Source organism: Ambystoma mexicanum, chromosome 7q (assembly GCF_040938575.1).
Source record: "Ambystoma mexicanum isolate Mex_15411 chromosome 7q, UKY_AmexF1_1, whole genome shotgun sequence".
Taxonomy (NCBI): Eukaryota; Metazoa; Chordata; class Amphibia; order Caudata; family Ambystomatidae; genus Ambystoma; species Ambystoma mexicanum.
In genome coordinates this window covers 19,074,107-19,096,053 of record NC_090941.1, presented here as the reverse complement: position 1 = coordinate 19,096,053, position 21,947 = coordinate 19,074,107, and the positions used below count along the sequence as shown (strand labels likewise).

At 46.9% G+C, this 21,947-nt stretch overlaps 1 protein-coding gene across 12 annotated transcripts in view; it reads right to left on the bottom strand.

The window, feature by feature from the left end:
* DMD (dystrophin) overlaps positions 1 to 21,947 on the bottom strand; it is a 7,616,828-nt gene that overhangs the window by 531,636 nt on the left and 7,063,245 nt on the right. The window contains exon 1 of one of the 12 annotated variants that reach the window (XM_069639091.1): positions 20,448 to 20,871. The exons of the other annotated variants lie outside the window; for them this stretch is intronic. Within the exon in view, the coding sequence (XP_069495192.1) occupies positions 20,448 to 20,467 (20 nt within the window). The 5' untranslated portion in view covers positions 20,468 to 20,871. Of the gene's footprint in view, positions 1 to 20,447; positions 20,872 to 21,947 lie in introns of those variants that run through there. 12 annotated transcript variants of the gene reach the window in all.

Sequence of the window (21,947 nt, the reverse complement as noted above, 5' to 3'; positions counted from 1 at the left end):
ATGGCAAACTTGTCTGATCATGCCGGACTTGAAATGCGTCTCATTTTGGCACGATGTAGCAGGTTCAACTGGCAGATTTTTGTAATTTATTCAACAAATATAACCATTATCAACATCAGATATCTAATTCAATAAGCTATCATCTCCCCGAATCTCTGCTTTGTGAATTTTCTGGAAGTCATGATCACATTTCAGGTTGTAACTTGTTCCCAGGGTCTAATTAGATGGGTCTTTTCATAAGCTTTTCAATGACATTCGTCGACATTTTCGTGCGATGTATGGTTCTGGCGAAAAATCAACAAAATCTGATCCTATATACATCCTTATGGCAATCTCTTAATTAGACATGATTTGAACTTCTACTATCATCATATGCCTTTTCTTTAAGAAACCTCACATGCAGCCTTGGCCCAATCTCCTTTGTTGACCCAGGCTGGTATCAATCTATTAACATTCTTGCCAAGTCAAAAGCCAGGCCATGGGTCTGCTTATCTTCCTGATGCAGATGAAGAACACTCCAATGCTGACTCAAAAAACAACTTCTGGTGACCATCAAATGTCATCAGCTCAGGGACAGGGGGCAAAAATTGAGTTTTAATTCAAGTATCTTAGAAAGGACAAGCCATTAAGGGCATCTCACCTCCATACATTCCTTCCCAGCAAGGCTAGAGTTTCAAAGAGATTTTTTCAGAGAGAAGAGCAGGGCTTGCCCTTGCATCTAATGAGCGAAGGTGAGCAGTGCCTGGGCTTTGAATCTCAGTGTTTAAGTCAGCTCCAATGACCAGAAGTATGTGCTTTAAATGTCACAATATCATTCTTTATACATGAGGCCTTTTTATGTAATTGCATCTTGCCATCAATGTTCATTTTTACATCCTGATATATATTCACATTACTCTGGCAATGGAGGTTCAGTTTCCTTGTGGTCATTGTTCTAAGCTGTGAAATGCAGACATGTCCATGGTAACAGTTTCTGTTTTTGCTAAGTTACACTTTAGGCCTCTCAAATGTAATGGAAAGTAGTTTCAGGGCTTTGCCCTAGTCAGTCGAATATAGGGCCTATTTAATTGTATTTCTCTGAAAACAGCATTTTGATATGGGAATTGAGAACGAAATGCTGCCCTTTCAGTTTGACAGTCATATCTGGCCTTACATATTCCTGCGCATTTTGGGGCTACCATGGCTAGCGCAGTACATCTGCTGTGGGGTTGAATCTACCCCACACACCCACCACATTAATGTGGCATTGTTGAACACATTCCTTCTCCAAACTGCAGAGCTCTGGTAGCAGGTGAGAATGTGCCTTCTCTGTCCAAATCTTTACTCCCTTGGATGTGTTGTGGTGTTGCCAGCAACATCTATGACCAGAGTCTGAAACCTCTGGCTCTTCTGAAATTTTGGACTACAACTCCCATGAACCGTAACCAGCATAGCCAGTCGATAGGGATCATGCATTTCATAGTCAAGAACCTCTGCTGGGACTCAGGAGTATAGTCATTAGATTGAACTATCCAACAGGTTCTCTGCCTCTTGGTTGCCCACTAGAGGTTGCTCCAAAATGAGACTGCTTTTGTTTGCCTCATATTTTGCAGCAGTCTCTACTGGGCTGGGGCAACAAGAGACACCCTATCCCCATCGGGTGTACTACCCCACACAAACCACATATCTTCCAGCCCACCTGCCCTGCCTCTCCTACTCTCGTCCACCCAAACAACACTGTTTTTAATGCTAGTGCCCCAGACCCATATCCACACGTATCTTCTGCCCATCTGACCTACTGCACTGTGCCCTTCTTGTCCATGTATGTGCTCTTCTGTGGGCAGTAGTTTCTGTGCAACCTCTTGTGACCCAACATGCCCTAACAATCGCTCCAACAAAGATAGCATATTTTGTATAGACATACAATGGGCCTCATCACAAGTTGGGTGGAATCTAGCAGTAAATGTCCTGGGATACAAACCAACAATATTAGCGTTACTGCAACTCGGTCTGGCGCATTTTGCGCTGGATACCGAGTTGTGGTGGCGCTGTTAGTCCATAGGACTCTATGGGGCTTTTCGGTGCCATTACACCCAAAGGTAATAGCCCTGGCGGTAATAGTGCTGAAAATGGAGGTTTTCACCTCCAGAAAAAAGCTGGAGGTAAACCTCCCACTTTCCATCCAAACTAGGGATTGGGCGGAGCAGTAATGCGGCAGTATTAGCATTACTGCTGCATGTTTACCGCTCTGCCCAACCCCTGATGGGGACCCACGTCTGCTAAATCATTCTTTTCTGTGCTCATCTATCTCCAGCGTAAGACAGTGGTACCTGGCAAGGTAGCAGAGCATGTGTGACATCAACCACCAAAATTTAAATGAATGGATAATGCACATTTTATGGCATGCTTAATTTTTACAATGCAAATTATATTTTAAATAATCACATCATGTGCATGGCTACTTTGATGTTCTGACTTACTGCATGATATTGCAACTATGATTGAGGTCATTTGTGAAAGAAAGAACAGGTAGACCACACAGTAGCTGAGGGGTATTTCTATCAAGAACGGTAACACGCTGAACTGTATGTGGGTGAGACTGAGCCACACAGGAGGGTAGAAATTTCACTGTGTGTAAAATGGCAGATAGCCTTGCATTTCTGCCCAGTTTGGTAAGAGTAAGACTTGAGTGGGATTTCTGTGTGGCCTCCTCCATCTATTCACCAATTACTTCACTTGTGGGATGCTACTCTTTATTCCTAAATCTGCTACTTTGTTTTTTTTATTGTTGAATTTAATCAAATAATTGATTTTATTTACATCTTCAGTTTTTGTTTTCTTTGTCGTCATTTTGTCACTCTAGTTGGAGTCTTCCACTAATTGTTGAAGGATCTTGAATGTCGCTAGTTGCCAAGACGTTCGGTCTCCGCTGATCATCCTTTTCCACCATATCTCTTCATCAGTTGTTGAAGATTGTCGAAGAAGGTGTTTCATGTAGGGAAGCCGTATCTTCGTCATATTTGGGCAAGACAATAATAAGTGGCGAATGGTCTCCGTCTCTTTGTCACAGAATCTGCAGATGTTAGTCCCAGAATGATCTCTGATGCAACGTATTTCGTTGGTGTCTAGAAGGTTTAATCTTGCTCTCAGTATAAGATTACGTGCCAGTAGACTGGGACATTTTTTGATGTAGTTCTGGAGGTCATTTAGTTTCTTCCATGCCGAAGGCAAATGAGAAGCAAGTTTATATTTGGCTGCTGCGTCGAGAGTGCGGATCCAATCCATCTCTTTTACTTTTTCGGTTATCCCTATCGGGTTATTGATCAAGTCATCTTCTGTACATTCAATTGATTTTAGTAAAGCTTGGTTTTCTTTTTTCCATCGGTTGAGCATTTTGCAGCTTGCGATTTGGATTTCTTTGCGCGCTAGACCGTGGAGAAAGGAACAGTTTGGAAGAATACATTTTCTCCAGAGCATCAGCGTGTTGCAGTCAACCGTGCCCTGAAGGGAAAGCAAGCTGATTTCTCGACATATCAGTGCGACAGAGGTTGAATCTGGTAGGCCAAAAACCGTCCTCCAAAAGTAGGCCTCTAGTTTGGGCCAGAGAGTCTTGGGTAGTCACGGCATAGCCTCAGAAACATACATCATGATGGGAACCGCTTTTAGTTTATAGAAGTTCAGTAAAGGAATGGTAGAAAATGTGCCAAATGTTCTATCTATTGCTTTGCCTTTAGTTGCCAAGCTTCGGATTTTGTTAAACAAAGATTCTTGCATGGCCAAGTCTTTTGCTGAGTTGTCCAGGGTTACGCCCAAGTATTTGAAATTCTTGACTTTTTCAATTTTATCTAGAGACCAGTTGAATTTTTCCTGTTTTTTGGAGAAGCGTTCCGTCACCATGATTTTAGTCTTGTCAATGTTAATTTCTAGATTGTTTTTTCAATACAAAATTGGTGCAAGTTGGCCAGTTGGCGCTGAAGGCCGTTTAGGCGGGAATGATCTAATCAGGGCCTCTGGGTATTGGTAGTCTCCCATATAGGCGAGAAAGAGGGCTGGGGCTAGCGGGCAGCCCTGTTTAAACACCTCTTTTTGTCTCAATTTGGGCAGATAAGCTTCCTTGTTGGTTTAGCCTTACATTGATATTGGTATCTGTGTGGAGTGCTTTGATGGGATTTAAGATTTCGCTAGGGCAACCCGAGGCAGTCAGTTTTTCCCAGAGTCTAGTACGATCAACTCTATCGAAGGCCTTAGAGAAGTCTATAAAAGCCATGTATAGTTTAGGGCAGCACTCCTTCACTTTATTTTTTAAGATAGTTAGTAGAAAGATGTTAATCGTTGTCCCCAAGGTTCTTTTGAAGCCAGCTTGGAACTTGTCATTACATGGGGCTCGCGAGGCCCAAGTTTGAAATTTTTTCAGAAGCAGTGATCCAAAGACTTTTCCTATGGGGTCCAGTAAAGCAATTGGTTGATAGTTTATAGGATCTTGTTTATCTCAATTTTTGTAGATAGGGACCACTATTGTGGATAGCCATGAAGGGGGAACAGATTTAGTTTGTAATACCGTCGGGCCTGGTGCTCGAGATTTTTTCAATTTTTTGAGGATGTCACAAATGTCGTCCAAATCGTCCAGTTTTGACCAGCCATCAGTATGATTCAGGTGTTTAAGACCGACCGTGGGTATTTGTGGGAGAATGTGCTCAAGTGTGTTAGGACTGGGCAATTGGAAGAGCGATCTGAAGTGAACTGCCCAGGTGGCTTCACAGATACTGTTCATAACTTCTGGTCCATTTGGTGAGGATGATTTGTTCAGAAGTGACCAGAAGTCCTTTGAGTTGTTGGAGCAAATTGATTTCAGTATGGCTTCCGCGTCATGCTGATGTAATTTCCATCTGTATCCTCTCACTCAGGCTTTGTATTTTCTGTTGGCCTCTTTGATTGCTAGCTTTCTTGCAGCCGTTTGAAAGGTTTCTGCAATTCTTTTGGCTTTCCAGAAAAGGCACGCTGTTTCTGGACCAGAAGTTTATCGTATAAGTGGCTGGGCGTTTGAAGGTTTTTGTTGGTTTTACCTTTCGGCATTCTGTATGGAATCAGCAACGGGCCGTAATCGACAAGGTCGATGTTAGGTACACAAATGGAGTTTGTGTAACGGGTCGTGAGGTCTCTGATACTGTGTGATGTAAGACGCAGTCTGGTTCTCTGAGGGTTTAGTTCCAGTCCAACCTTCATCTTGTCATGGTTAGCGTAGGATGATTTCCATGTAGTTAGCAAGATGTTATGATTGCTAGATGAGGTTTGGAGGATGTCAAAAGAGGTCGTTAGAGACAGGATAGGCTCGGAGACAAAGGTATAATCGATAGTTGACGCTGATTTATCGGATTTATCGTTTACCCAAGTTGGAAGTCGGGTGCAGTTTTTATATACCATATCCAGGTTGTAGAAGTTTCTGGAGTTCATCAAGTTAACCCAAAGTTCTCCTCGTTGTTCGCCTGGCGAGGTTTTCTTAGAGGTTTTCAGGTTGCAAAGGGCATTTAGGTCCCCACGTATTATAATGAGGTAGGTGTTGTGGGTGGCTCCTACTTCGTCGATTGTGCTCTCAATTAGGTCCAAAACATTTTTTGATCGATTGCAGCGGGATTCCAATAAACGTTGAGTACTGCTATGGAAATAGTCTGTTGTAGTGGCCCATCTGGTGAGAAGAGTGACCAGGTTAGCTGGAGTGCCAGTCGAAAGTAGTTCAAGACGATAATATTCGCTATTGCCAGTCCTCTGTCCATTCGGCATGCAGTCAGCAAACCCGAAGACGGTCTGCCCACTGGACCTTTTGATGCTGGGGCCAGGCGAAGGTCAAAACCGTCAAGCGATGGTGTTTTTTGGTCAACCAGGTCTCTTGGAAACATCACAGGTCGACGGAGCCCAAGTTAAGGTCACTGAGTGAAGTTAAATGCTTATAGCCCCTGGTGTTCCATGATCCTAGCTTAAGGTCAAAAGGGGCACTCTTTCGTGTATCCGCCGAGTCTAGAAGAGGAGTCCTGTTCATGAGCTGCTATTTCGAGCGGTGCGTTACCAAAGCTTTTGGGAGCCACGCCCAGAAACTAGATGAGGTAGAGTTTTTGATGTGGGGTACCGGAAGTGCAGCGTTTTCTAGATGGATAGTTTTGGTAAGGTTACTGTGCTGGTCTTGTCGTTCTTTACGGAAGTCGAGGTTTGCCTCAAAGTCGTCTTTATTTGGGTCATTTGTTACGACCTTGGATGGAATTTGAGTGGACTGAGATAGAAGTTGGTTCTTACTAGAGAGAGTCACTTTTGGGTTATGATGGGAGCTCGTAGGAACCGGTCGATAGGAAGGTCTTCGTTTACGTGTAGTGGTGTTTAAATCGCGTCAGGGTCTTGATTGAGAGTCATTTTCGCTGTTATTTCATGTCTTTTTCCGTGTTGGCTCAACGGTTTTAAGGTTTTTTTTGTTCAGAGGGCTCGCTCTGTTGGTAGAGGTGGTACCCCAGACTTAGAAAGTCTCTCTCTCAGTCCATCAATGTATTTTTAATTCTTCTTGAGGTAATATGAAGATGGCACACTGCTCTTCCATGGTAGTGGCTCGGTTCGACTATCCACAAGTCGTCTGAAGTGATTTGAGGAAGTTTTGGTATAAGATGTATCAAAACCAAGGCTCCTCCTCTGTTTAGTATAACATCATCTCGGTTTTCTTTGGTTTGTTCAAGTTTAAGAATCCATTTCCCAGGTGGTTTTTCAGTCTTTGTGGATTTATGGTGCTTGTTTTAGTTATATAATGCCGGAGAGCGTGAGAGCTGCTTTGTCTCGGACTGTTTTCCCGTTTGCGGGTTCTCACTGATGATTTGGGAGGGTATCTAGGAGTGGTTGGTAAGTTTGCAGCGTTCGATCGGGCGAGTTACGTCTGTTTCTCTCAGTGGTTGGTTTTAGTTTATTTGGACCTTCTTTTGAGCTAAGAAGTATGGGTCGCTTGTTGTTTTTTTTTTTACTCTGTTTTTATCCTGGCAGATGCTGACAGTTCGATCTTCTTCCGGCGTTCCTCCAAGGTCATAAAGGCGATAGGTTTTCTATGTTTTCTGGCTTGGTTAGTTGCAGAGTCGTTGGTGTGTAGGCCCAGTAAGGAAGAACTATTTGCGACTTTGGGGGGTTGAGCCGAAGAACCCGTTGGAGGCGTTGCGTCAGAGTGTTCTGTGAGGTTCTTCAAGTCAGTGTTTGACAAGAAATCCTCAGTTGTTATTGGAGAGTTCTTGGTGTTTTGGTTTGCAGATGAGACATGAGGACTCGAAAGGTCACGGTCCTGTTGAGGTAATTGGTATTGAGAGGCGTAATGTCTCAAAGATGCTGCAGCAGGTTTGAGTGCCAATTTGGTCCATTTTTTTAGGGTGGTATTTTGTTGGGAACATCTAAAATAGGAAAGTTATTTGAGTTTTTGGTCCTTGTTGGATCAAAAAATTGAATAATATTGCTCCGTCAGGTCTTGTGCCAGTTTATTTTTGTTTTCTTCATTGTCAATTACTAGGACGATGTTAGTGAGCGATCCGTTCATTGTTTGGTTTAGCGATTGGTGCGTTTTTTTAGAAACCGAGTTGGTTTTCTCGAGGGAGACAGTTTTGTGTGGATTTCCGGCGGTCAGGTCGATCATTAACAAAGGGTCAGTAGGTGGAGTGGCTGATCCATTTGGCGAAGATCGTTTTACTAGGTGGTTCAGGGTGGTTTCTATTGTCTGGAGGCGTGCACTTATAGCAGCCATATTTGTTCAAGATGTTTTTTTTTTTTTCTTTTGGGCCGTAATATGTCCTTCAAGAAAAATAAGCTTAGTGTGAATCATGGCCTGTAAAGCAGTGTGGTCCTTTAGTGTGTCGTACAATGATTCGTAGAGCTTGGTGAAGGGAACCAGGGCAATTGTTAAGGCTGACATATATGAAAGTAGGTCTGGTTTCTTTGATGGCGTTTCTTTAACAGATGTTGAAGCTTTATGATTTGGGCCATGCATAGGAGTGGAGGTAATGTAGAAACTCGATCTGTCATGATGGGGATTGTGGTCATGATGAGAATTCCTCTTGTCTTTGGGGTCAAGGGTCGCTGAGTTCTGATGTGCGTTGTGATGAGGTTCTGCGTATTCGTCTAGTTCGGCTTGTTGTGGTCTCGTTGTTTCAGTGGAAGGAGATGGGGCTGGGACTGTTGAGTCCTGTGATTCCGGAAAAAGCAATGAGATCGGAGGGGAGGTTGGTATGGCTGCTTGCTTCTTACTTTGTGCAGCGACAAGAGCGGCCTCGGGCTCAGTACTGTGTTGCAGCTCAGTTGTTGTTGTAGGGGAAGAGCTGTTCGGTAAAGAGGGTAAAGGGATTGAGGTTTGAGGGCCATGTGGGGTTTGGCCAAAGACAAAATCGTTAGGAATCGAGATTGTGTTTATTTGGCCCAGTGCAGGATCGCTTTCTAGGTTGTTTAGAAGCGGAATTGTCTTTTCACGGGAGAGTAAGCCAAAAAGTGTGATCTTTGCTGTCTCATCAATTTTTCTGTGTTTATTTGGTGGTTGGAGATCATGAACTGCATCAAGCAGTTCAGCGTCAGTAAGTTCTTTTAATACACCGGTACAGCTTGCTCCTTGTTGCTTTTTTATAAAGAAATTTGCCAGCGTCGATAAAGGAGAAAGTACTACTCCTAGTTTCTTTCCATTCTTCAATCTGCCTTTGTTTGTAGGCAGTTTTGGTCTTGCAGCATTTCTTTGTGAGTTGCAGGTATTTAACATGTTTTGTTTGTCTGTTTTGTTTTTAAGAGTGTCCTTTTCTTTTTTCTTGTGTTGAATCCAATAATTGTCGAGGACGTTTCTTTGGGTTCGATATGTTTTTGTTTTTCCGTGGGTGGCGCTGCTGAGCATCAGAAAGGCGTAGCTCAGGATCCTCAAAGGAACTGAGGAGCTCCAGCTCTGATGACGTTGCGTGGGGTGGTTTATGGACATAAGACACATTTTTTTATGACGTTTTTTATTCGAAATGGGGGGTGGGTTTGGTCTTTTTTTTCTACCTTATTGTTAGTCGAGATTTTTTTTTTGAGATTTTGACCGACCACCGCGTGGGGCGTGGTCAGTATGAGTTTGGAACTTGATGCAGGCGGGTGCTGGCCTGAGTCCGTCGACTCTACGCACAGAGTCCGAGGTTTTGAACCCCCGCCCTCTGCATGGACGAGGGCGAGGACAATGCAGGAGTCTGAGGGGGCAGCATGGCTCAGAGGTTCCGGAGAGCTCAGACGGCTCGCCGAGTCTGTGTCCTCCCGGCCCTTTGCCAAGCCTCGGCATTTCTCTGCGCGAGGTTGGGCGGGGGCTCCTGGAGGGATCTCCGCACGGCGCTGCTCCTCGGCTCTCTCTGCACCGTGATCGTTCGCGGGAGATCCAGGCACAGACCCACACTCGTCGGAGGTCGTCTTCCCGACTGCAGACTCAGCCCCCCCTCCGGGGAAAGCCGGTAAGCGAGCGGGAAGGGACAAAGCGGGTGGGGTCGTGTTGTTTGATTTAGCCATGTTCTCAGTAGGCGTTTGCTGAAGGACTTGGTCGGAAGCCTGTGATAAGATTGTCAGTGGGTCAGCTGAAAGCGGAGTGTCATTTCTTGCGGGCCACAGGCTTTTCTTTGAAAGTGTGTAGGCAGTTTAAAAACTTTCTTCCCACCTTTGTTTAAGGCAGTTTTGCTGGATTTAACAGTGGATGCCGATGTGCTCAGTGGGTTTAGAGTTTCATCTTGGAGAAGTTTTTCTAGGTGCGGGCGAGAGCGCAAGCTTCATAGGCACCCATTTTCTTCTTCCAGTCCAGTCACGACAGCCATGACTGCAGGACTGCCACTCTCCGCCACTGATGAGTAGATGAAGGTTCTTCAGTTTAATATGGTTTTGAATGGGTACAAAAGCCTACATGGAAACACTCTTTCAGAATGCATATCTGTAAAGGCGCCACACTGCATTTAGGGGCAAGCAAGGTTTCCAGAAATTGCTAGGTTTGCTGTAGGACAATAGGAGCACCATCAACTAAGGGGACACTGGATCTGTACTATAGAAACTTCACACTGGTGCAAGAACATTGTTGCATGGTATTTGCACTGGGTCAGAAAGTGCTTTTAGTGCATACATGAACAATTGCTCCGACAGGTCAACAGAGTCACTGAGGGAAACAGGTCCATGGTGCAAATATACATTAAAAGCATACGTTTTTGCGCTAGAAACGTGTACTGTGCATAACTGAAAGATTCTGCCGGAGAAAGAAGTATATGTTTTTGGGATGAATTCAGCTGGGAGAGCAGATGCCCTGGTTAAGTTAATGTCCGACAGGCAAAGGTTAAAAAGGTGCAGGAAGACAACAACCGAGAGCCAGTTTATCAGCTAGCGAATTCTGCCTTAAGCTTCCAGGATACAGTCAGCGCTAAAGAAACAAACAAGAACAAAATCCCAGGGCCAAATTAAGTGACAGGGGCAACTGAGCTACATGAGCCCACTCTGTCCCCTCACGCTCTGCTTTTGCACTTCCTATGGGGGACCAATACATCAGAGGTCAAATGTGGCACAGGAGTAGGATCTGAATAAAATCACTATCGTGATTTGCCTTGATCAGCCAGACCCAAACAACTGTTCCCCTAGCGTTGTAGTGACATATTGACCCTAACACGAAGCCTAAAATGCTGCCACCCTGGCAGCAGCCAATGCTGTAACTGAATCCCTAGATCCAGTCCCCTTCAATTAAGAAAGTACCACGTGGTGGCGATGGGGACGAGTTGCTGCTGGAATGACCTTTTCCATAAAGTGCGGGTGCTTCTACAACCATAGCAATATGTTAAGTGTCACTCATGGGGAAGTTCCATAATGCACATAAAAGTCATATCCTCAGATGCAGAGGTCAACCACAGCCCCCCCCCCATCTGACCGTAGTTCCCTGTGCACCCAATGAACACGTACATGGAGCGTTTGCCTCATATGAATACCTCATTAGGAACTTGCAGCCCACGGGGCAGCAGAGCAGAGTCCAATTTTAATAAAATAATAATTAAGCATTTATATAGCACTACGAACACGGATGTCTGCGAGCGCTCTACTCGCTGTGCTATCGGACCGGCTAGATCCCATGCTAGAATCATATAGGGTTTGGTTGGGGGGGGGGACAAGGGGAGGGGGGTGAGTCCAGTGCACAAGCTAACAAGGACTCGTCAGTGACATGGTGTGGAACAGAGTATCAAAAATGCCTGAGCAGGATTCATTCAGTCTGAGATACCGACATGGGCAAAGTGGAAATTACAAAGGAAGTATACAAGACCTCTGGCAAAATATCAAGGGGCATTTAAATGCTTGAGCGGTGGCCATTCCAATGTTTGCGACCGACATTGGAGAGTTCATAGGAAATTATCGCACCAGGCAGACAATCTTCCTCGATCTCCTTTTTGCCCTGCATGCAATCTATTGCGGGGTGGGAGTCTACTTATATGGACAGTCATGTGAGAGTAGGTGGATGTCCACATTTCTCTGGCTCAAATCGTGCACCGCGGTCCAAGTTAGGTCTAACCTATCCAGACGAGGTAATGGGAATAATTTAATGTAATGTAGATTTCAAGACGAGGTAATGGGATTGATTTAATGTAGATTTCAAGACTTGTTCATTTAAATACTCTGCCAGAATTGCCACCTCGACATCAGATGAGGTGAACAACTAGATACTTCCTTCAACCTCCCATGATGTCATTTCTCCGTTATTTACTCCTGTGTGTGCTGACAGGAGTGCACCAGAGTTCACTAGGGAACCCAACCCAAAGAACACAGCTGGATGCTAACTGGACATCCTTCAGGCATAGCAACTGGAGGATTAGAAAACCACTTCCTGTATACATCTTCAAAAAAAATCACCTTTTTATACTTAAGCACGGATTCCACTTCCCCTTGGAAGGCTTCGGATGTAACTGAATGCATCTAAAAATCGAGACGTTGTATACGCTGCATTTTACCCGTTGACCTTTCAGTGTGTATTTTGTTAATTTAGTATATATTAAGTATTGGGGTTTCTTCTTAAGTGGAAGGAATATTTCCTTGAAAGCAATGGTGAATAACGAATTGCCAAGTAGACATGACCTGTGACGAGTGTTTCCACAACAAACCAAAACATCATTGCCTATGGCAGAGGTCTGCAGATTCTCCAAATGTTTTGACCTTCGATTCCCATAAAGATTAAAACTGGTGTCTGCGGCTGATGGGAGTTGTAGTCCAAAGCATCTGGAGAGCCAAAGGTTGTAGCCACCTGGCTTAAGGTATCTAAAGAGAGAACTGGGAAGGGGCTCTATATGTATTCTTCGTGCGAGCTAAATCGGTACTGGGGAAGCAAACCGTCTTGTTGTATTCATGGTTTTAAGTGTAACATTATTGGTTCAAGTACTATGAGCGATGATCAGGTTTACAAGGATGAGCACGGACGCATTTGAAGGGCGGACCTTTGAAAAGGAAAAAGTGCACACAAGGAGTCAAGCAATCTTGGGGTTCAGGCTTTCACTTTCTTATTAGGTGACATGGGTTCCAAGTGTATGGTGGATGTGAATTACAAGGTCCCCATAAACTCAAATTAAGGTGCCGCCGTCCGTAGGTGGCACAGGAGTTCCAAAGCAGCAAGCGAACAAGAGTACGACACGTCTATGTCGCTGTTCCGTTACCATGGAAGGTGTAGAAGAGCGGACCGGTAAACCCTGTCCTGCACGTGACCTCCACCCGAAAAAAGAAATTAAAAAACAATTTTCTCTGGAGATAAATTGCTCCGAGTCCTAGCTGTAGGCCATATCCAGCGTATCTATCGGGCAAATGACCACGCACCCTGTGGAATGATTTGTGGTAGGTTGGAAGCAGGGCCATTTTTCAGTGAGGATGGATGGGGAAATAACGGGACCATGGTAATGTACAGACAATATCATGTTAAACGTAAGAGCTCGGAGCCTGATCCAGTGAAATAGAAGCACACTTCGGCCACTGCAGAAACTGCAAAGGCCAGGCGCCTGCACACAACCCCAGGCTGGGTCGTGCCGGTATTTTAAATGCACAACACAAGCAGGCTGCAGTTATTTCACGCCAGTTAAACTGTTGTTGCTTCTCCCACACTTTCAACTCCGGAAAGTGATCAGCAATTCCACACACAGTCACAGCGCAAGGAAAGGTTAGCCTCCAGTGAGACTTGCCTTCATAAGCTGCTCTGCCATTTTCAAAGGCCATTTAATTGTGAGCTCTGGGATGTGGGGAGGAAGGGAGAGGAGTCGGGGAGTGATCGGCCAGGCGGGGGCAAGCGCTCGGTTGCAACCCCACACGAAGTGGAAATGTCAACTCAGCAGTTCGTCGCAGCCTTAGCCCCGTTTGGAAAGGGTTAAATCTTTAAGCAAAAAGGGGCGTAGGCCAGTAACAAAGGGAGCCCACAGTGCAGTGTGCCCTGACAATGGGATTAAAAAACTGGAACCTGGCTGACAGCAAGATACTTTAGCGAGAAATGCATAAGACGTGCTCCCCCGTGGATAAAGGTTATGGTTGTTGCTGTTCACGCTAAGATGGTGCCACAATGGTAAAAGTTACTTATACAAAAACACATACCATCAAACGCAGCTATTGTGATAATTGTGCTCAAGAGTAGCCTAGAACACAGACTGGACATGCAACTTGCACACGATCACCTCGATGCAGTCAAAATTGAGAGCGTTTTTGGAAATAGTACACATATACCACATACTTGCATGTTGTCTATGGCGGACTTCTAAGACAAACAGTTCCCGAAACAACCGTTGGGAATCATACAAGACAACATGTCAGCTTGAGGCCATGAATCGCAAATCCCGAATACGAATTACACCCCTATAGCACGGTCAAGGTGAATGGCTCTAGGCACCGCCAACCAGGGGTATTATTTCCCAACTCCATGGTCCTCATTGTATCCAGCTATAAAAGATGAGGTGTTAAATCCCCCTCTGGGATTCAAACATGTGACCTTCAGGTTATGCAGATCACAGGAGAGGATTTATCATCGTATCTTTTGGTATAGCCGCCACCGAGAGTATTCTTTCCCAACTCCATGGTCCTCATTGTATCCAGCTATAAAAGATGAGAGGTTAAGTCCCTCTCTGGGATTCAAACATGCGACCTTCAGGTTATGCAGATCGCAGAGGCGGATTCATCATCGTATCTTTTGATATAGCCTCCACCGAGGGTATTCTTTCCCAACTCCATGGTCCTCATTGTATCCAGCTATAAAAGATGAGAGGTTAAGTCCCCCTCTGGGATTCAAACATGCGACCTTCAGGTTATGCAGATCGCAGAGGAGGATTCATCATCGTATCTTTTGGTATAGCCGCCACCGAGGGTATTCTTTCCCAACTCCATGGTCCTCATTGTATCCAGCTATAAAAGATGAGAGGTTAAGTCCCTCTCTGGGATTCAAACATGCGACCTTCAGGTTATGCAGATCGCAGAGGAGGATTCCTCATCGTATCTTTTGGTATAGCCGCCACCGAGGGTATTCTTTCCCAACTCCATGGTCCTCATTGTATCCAGCTATAAAAGATGAGAGGTTAAGTCCCCCTCTGGGATTCAAACATGCGACCTTCAGGTTATGCAGATCGCAGAGGAGGATTCATCATCGTATCTTTTGGTATAGCCGCCACCAACACCGCATGCTTCAACACACAACTTTGCCAAGAAAAAGTGCATCAAAACTGCTGATAGTGTGTATCTCGATTAATGACATACCCCTCAATTATACCACTCCCTGTTTAATATGTCACTCTACTCCACAATCTTCATCCTTGTACGGCGAAGACAAAGTTGTTAAGCTGGGCACCAGGGCACAGCCATAACCAGGGCAGGCTATAGGCACTGCCCTCGTGTCCAGGCCAACCTCCTGCTGTAACTGGAATGGCCGCGACACCTCACAACTCTTCTTGACCAATGGTAAAGTCTGCCGATTCCGTCAGGATTTCAATATCAACTACAAGGCCCAATCCTCATGCCCGTTATCCCCGTCGGATGTAAATTCAAAACAATAGTTTCTTTTGTGGTACAGCAAGCATGCTAGAACTACATGAAAGCTTTTCATTCAATCGCCACCAAACCGAATCACCATTTACAGAACATGAACCATTGTTGCTCAACAATAAGTGTTCTTGTTCTCAACTCAATGGCATTCATTTTATCTACATCGGAAAAACGAAGAGAGAGACACCCTTTCAAGTTGCAAATTAGTATGTAGCTGCCAACACCTTCTGCCAGTGGTGGATTTGCACAATGCATGCTGGGACTTGAAGTTCAATTTCTCCAGTGCAAACATGGGCCTAGAAGTTCAAGTGCTCAATTTGCAAAACGAGGACTTGCCGAAGGCATCACAGCTGACATGAAGCAACTTGGCAGCTAAGCGAGCAAGGCACATATTACACACAAATGTCCACAGTCGATTCTATGTATGTATGTATGTATTTTGGTTTTGTATAGCGCCAGTACCTCGTGGGCATCAGGGCGCTTTGAGACAAAAACACACAATGACATAACACTAACGCAGCCTAGCCTAACCCAGGTGTAAGATGCGCCCTTGGCATCCTTACACGGTGTAAGAGAGGAAGTCTGAGAATTCCTACTGAAATATAAGTGTCTTAAGGCGTTTCCTAAAGGCCAGGTGGTTTTCCTCCATTCTCAAGGTCTCAGGAAGTCTGTTCCACATTTGAGGAGCCAGTACCACGAAGGCTCTGCCCAGACCTGATTTTAGTCTGTGTTTGGGAATGACCAGCAGTCGCAGTACCCATTGATCTCAGACTTCTTTGTGGGGCGTATGGAACTATACAGTTCTTTAGATACCCAGGGGCCTTGCCATATATGCACTTATGAACGAGCGTAAGAGATTTAAAACTTATCCGCTCGCCCATTTTTAGCCAATGCAGTGACCTTCTCTGGTCTGTTACATGATCCCCTCTTTTCAAATTTTTGATCATTCTGAATCACTTGGCATCTCGCCAGATCTTTCGCTGTAGCGCCAATCATCAGAGCATTCCCATAGTCCAGTACACTGAATCACTTGGCATCTCGCCAGTACAGTTCTACACTTCACCTCCCTCCCACCCTCCAACAGTAGGGAGTAACTGATGATTAATCTTGTCATGGGACTTCAACCGGCCCTCATGCTTTGTATGTTCAGTCTAACCATGTTCCGGTTAAGTCAAGTTGGAGTCCCAGGGGTGTTGCTAGGTCTGCAAAAGAGCTTGGGTTACGCTAATGTCAGGGCTAGCTAGCCTTTTGGTTGTAGACCCTGAGCTTCTCACCTTGGCTACAAGTAAAAGACTCGGGGCTATAGCCCCCAGACCCCCACCAATGCCTCTGAATGGGATACTCCCCACTAAGTCTTACAAGGGTATTGGGTCCTCTGAAATAGCAGAAGATCACACAGCCCAAATCTTACAGCATACTATTCCTAAAGCATTGCACAAGCACATTTTGCAGGACTCTACGTACAAGCCAATTAGACAAATGTAGACACATGCGCTATCACACAAGTGCAGCACCACACAAGTCCTTTGGGAAGTTATGGAAGCACACACCAAGTATGCATCCTTAGTTGTCAAGGCTCCGTATTCCACCTTCCAAGTCAGCTGGTCGCAGCGGCCGCAGGGATCGGTAGCTCCTGCAAGGAACCTCATTATACCAACATTGGCGTAGTCGGTCTCTCTCCTCTGCCCAACAGTGGAAAAGCAGGTCACCACTGCTGTAGGATTTCTGTATCGTATACATGATGAATGAGCAACTTTTCTTTAAATACATACATATATACACACACACACACACAATCTCACGCTTACTCCAGCAATGAGTCTACTTTACTGGTCGACGAACCAACAACGGGACGCATGCCTAGGATCAATGTTGGTACTTTATAAAAAAACGAAGCACTGCGGCAAATTTGTCCTTTATCATGAGCTTTACGGGTTATTTTGTAGTCCCATCACAACCCTTGTAGAGCTGGATCAACGCAATGGAAAAAGTCCCCCCCCCCAACTCACCCAATAGTCCAGATGGTTTAAAACACAGGGTCCTGACCCATAGCTGGCTCGGGAAAGTACTTCCCATCACCTCTTCCTTGAGAGACCTACACCGGCTCCGTGTAACGCTTTACTCATCCCTCCAGACTGCTATACCTGACCCAGAAACACCTTCCTTTCTCTCTTGCTAACATCGAAGACAGCATCCTAGCATTCTGCTCGTCAGTGCAGCAGGAAGAGTCGTCCAGTGAAACATTCTAGCAGAGCTGCCAAGGACCACTCGGAGCTGGCCCCCTCTCGCTGGAACGATTCCACCTTGCGTGGCATGGCATTGCCAGCTAATTCCTCCACTTAGGAAACTCCTGAAGATTTGCTTCTTCAACCAGCCAGATGAACCCATATTGTCACAATGTCCCTAGCCTGATCATGCCTCCCGATATGACTAGTTCTTAGCAACAACAAATGTGTCGATATGTGCTTTATTACAATTAAAACAAATAAGTAAAAACAGGAGGTAAACCCCCTAAGCGTGTTGTGTTGTTTAGGGGCCAGATCCGAGGGTTTCGGCGGGGGGGATGGGTGGGGGCGGCCTTTCTTCTCCTCTGCCCCCACCAGCTCCCCACCGCCCGCTGGCATGCAGCTGTGCACTGTGCGCCCAGCATGTGGGTCCCTTCTGCGGCCATTGTCCCAGGTTCTCCTCCGCCCGCCTCCATGTTTGTGCCGGTGGGGACAGCTTCCCTTTGTCCCTGGCGAATCCCGGGCACTTAAAGGGGCAGCACGCTCATGGATAACCATATCCACCGTGACCCCCCAGCTCAGTCCATGTCCTGCTTCATTAATGCTGGAGCAAAGATGCCAGAACCAGCAAGATGGGGTGCAGTCCATCAAACAGCATGCACACAAAGCTGAATCTACGCACGGAACACACACGTGTGCTTGTGTTCTGTGGTAGGTGTGATATGTCGAGTAATATGCGCGATGTCGGCATCCGTGTACGTTTGTTATCAATATCAATTTGTTAACCGCCCCTGTTAATTATAATTACACAGAGAAAAGACCCCGCTGCCTCCATTCGCAGACATAGTATAGATATGAAACTGTGTACAGCAGGTGCACGCCATTACGTGGGGATGGGGAAAAGAACTCAATTTGTCCACGAAAGGAAAAGAATGCTGTATTTAATGAAATTTCACTTGCCGGTGCATATTTAAAAATAGCTCTTCCCTTGACAGTTATGTATTACTGTAAACATTTGAAATGAGGACACGTTTTGGAGGGGGGGAGGGGCCTCCGCGGCGTCGGGGAGAAGGCAGGTTGCTGTCGGGAGTGAGGGGTTGGCCGTGTGAACGGCGCAGGGCCAATCTCCGGTGAATTGTGCAGGATTACTGTGCGTCTTCTCCTGTAAACCCGCAGCGCGCGCACATCCTCATAGAGGCGATTTCCTCTAAACCCTCGGATCAGGGGGCGGGGAGGTACTGGGGGTTCAGCATTTCTTTGCATGCGGTAGCACCGTGGTGCTTCATCTGTAACAACCATGCCATTGAAACTTGGTAACGTAATGAGCTAAGTGGGCGCACCGGTCCAGGTGATGTTAATTGGGAAGGCATTTTTTGTTAAGAATCGTGGCTAGTCCTCCCGCTCCCCTCCCCCAGCGAGCCGATACATGCTCACTGCTCTATTTACTTTAGAAAGCGACCCCCCCCCCTCTCTAATGTACACTTCAGGCAAAGCAATTCCACTGTAGGTCATGTGGTGGTGATGAGAACAAGCCCTCCGGACTGCAACCAATCGGGGAGCGGCGGAGGGTCACCGACCCCCTCGCACGGCAGCGTGGAATGCTTCCAGGCTCGGGAGCGCCGGCACCCACCGCCTCTGTTCTCCAGGGGCCCGAGCGCCTCGCGCTGTGTTCGCCTGCTTCACAGCGCCTCGCGCTGCGAGCTGGGGTGCAAACAGTACACGCATGCTGTGTAGCAGGCGATGCATAAGTGCAAAGATCCAAGACCCAGGGACGAAAACATCCCGAGAATACTTTGGGATTTTGACAGAGCGTCAAAGGAAGCAGGTATGTGTCCTTTTGCAAAGATGCCCAAGTGACTATCACCCCCCCACCCTTGTGTGTTAGGCGGGGCGGGGAGCAGAGGCTGAAGTCCACACAATTGGGTCGGAATAGTGCACCCCTGCAACATAACATCAAACTAAACATAGGCAGCAAAGCTACTCGAGTCTGATGTAAGCATGGTCTTTGGGGAAGCAATGCACACCAGCGTGTGATGCCGCATAGAACCCCCTGCCCCCCCTCCCCCCAATAATCGTGCCGACAGATAGGTGTGGAATATAGGCGAGATGGCGCCGCCCCCTCACCCCCCAAAAAATAAAAATACTAATGCGCCTGATAGTTTGTGGGTATTAATGTTGAGGCACACCTGCGTCTGTCCCGAGTTAAGAGGGCAAACGTGACCCCCAAAACGCAGTTTGGGAGAACACATCCTTTAAACCCCTCTTTCACAGGGAGTAAGAGAGCGTTAGTCTTCGGGTTATAGGAATATAAACAAACAAGGTGCTGCAAACACAGTAACCGCCCCCTTCCGAACAGTACCCCTGCGGGGGAGGGGTCATACATATAGCCTCCAAACAAACGAACAGCTACAATCTTTCGGTCCCGAAGGCACATACGCACTGCGAGATTGTATCGAGAAACGGTACAGTACACTGTTGCAAAAAAAAAGTGTACGTTTCAAGAGCGCTCTGCGTGCGACTCAGTTCCCATAGGAATTCCAGCATAAAGTTGACCTTTGGAGTCGGAGATGAAAGAAGGGGGCGGGGATGCGGGCCTGGCCCCGACTCCCGACGGAACCCATTGTGTTCAATGATGCCGAGACACGGGTCTGGCGGGGGAGAGCTGCATAAAAAGTAAAAGTCCGAGTCCCTGGAGCGATGGTTCCAGGCTGAGCGCAGCGATGTCCTACGTGCACAGCTGGCACCAAACTCTCACTCCGAGCACCTGCGGTACAACTTCAGTAAAGTGACCTCCGGTAAAGGGTCAGCCCTGGAGGCTAGCCCTGTGAAAACACCACACGTTGGCAGACAGCTGTGGTGTTCTAAATGCACAGCTGGGGTCAGCCCTCAGTCAGGACACTACTGTACAACTTAAGACACCTCTGGGGGAAGAGTCAGCCATGCAGCCAAGGCTGTTTAAAAGAACCACACCTGGGGTACTTGCTACACTGATTCCATTCTGGGTGGGAGTGGGTACAATGCGAGTTTCCCCAGGCTCTAAAACTGGCACAGAGCGGCGACTAGCATCGAGCTGGGGCTTGCATGCACCTGCAGCATCCGTGTCCGAATCCGGTCCCGACCCAGGGAGCAGGCACCACCAGAAGCAGCAGCTGCCTGCTCTGGCTCCACCATGGGGCAGGCACCTCCCACCCTCCTCCTCCCGCAGGAAGCGGTACTCACCCTCTCCTCTGCTCCCGCATGGCTGCGGGCGTGTGGGCGCGGCGGCTGCTTCCTGGAAGGTCTGCACAGCCCGCACACAGTAACGCAGCGGCGGCCGGCGCTCACACCGTGCGGGCGCGGGGCTCTGTGGAGCGGGCAGCGGCGGCAGCTCTACCGGGCTGCGGGGAGGGCAGGGTGGGCGGCTGCAGGCTAGACAGGGCGGAGCCAGCGGGATACGGCCCGCCCACACCTTCCAACCTGCCGCTTGCACAGGAGCCGAGGCGCAGGGCGGCACCGGGGCCCTTTCCCCTTCTCTCAGGCGTGTCACTGGCGCAGATCCCCGCCGCAAACGCAGATGGCCATCCCCCGCGTCCGCACGGACAGTGTGCAGGGACAGAAGCGGGTCGTGGACTACCTGTGCACCTCCTGCACTCGAAAACCACACGGTCACTGCCCACAGCGACCACCAAGCGTGCACGAGCACTGCACTGGCTCAGCGTGCCTGGTTCAACCGAGGAAACGATCTATGTTGGCTGCCTGTGCTTGATAATAATGACGTTAAGTATAATATAGATAGATTTGACTCTTGGCGGTGGAATCTATAGATGCTATGATGCAAGTAAACCTGCTATTCTTAAAAGAAATAACCTCAACCTGCCCGTGCGGAAATAACCCCAAACTTGATATGCATGAAGCAAAAGAGCTCCGTTCAGAAATGGACAATGTTGTTAAGAAGAATTCGCTTTTTAATCTATTGGTGGCTTTCATACTTTTTAAGATAGTATCATGCGAGTTGCTTAAGCTTGGGAAGCGGCGTGCCAAAGAAAATCATCAATCTTAAAATGGCTTTCTCAGCAGCATGAACAGCACAGGTGCTGAACGAAGGCCCATAATCAGTTACCAGAAAGGCAGTTCATGAAGCAGGCCAATGGCAGTGGCAGAAGTTGCCCGAGGCATGCTGGGAGTGGATTGCTTCTGAGAATGTTTGAGGCAACCATAGTACTAGGTTGCAAAACGATGGCACGGAGGGTGTCCAGGGCAATTGCTGGTGGTTAAGATTTGTTCATAACCTTCAAGCCATCAACTTCACTTTTGGATTTTGAACCCCAAGTGGTATGGGTATGCCTGTTTGTGTGCCTCAAGCCTGCTGTGCCTATAGACAGACCCAATCTACTGATGTTGGCAATGAGGCCGAAACAAGTCTAAGGTTGCTTGTGACTTAGTTCGGGCTACGCTGCTCTCTTTTGGTGCGGGACCCTGTCTGATTTGCATATGGTCCTTCCCCTTTTGGAAAGGCATGACCACCTAGAAAACGAATGTCTCGAGGGTTGCAGAGAGCACTTGCCAGTTGTTCAGGTAAACGCACACCTTTCCAGCCATTAACTTCTGTTTTGCAATAATACAAACATCGGGTGTTAAGGTACCACTTTATTCCAGAGTCCACCCACTTATTAGCACATAATAATAGCTGTTACTATCCACTTTAATGGTACCCCACTTCTCGACCTCGAAAGGATGATG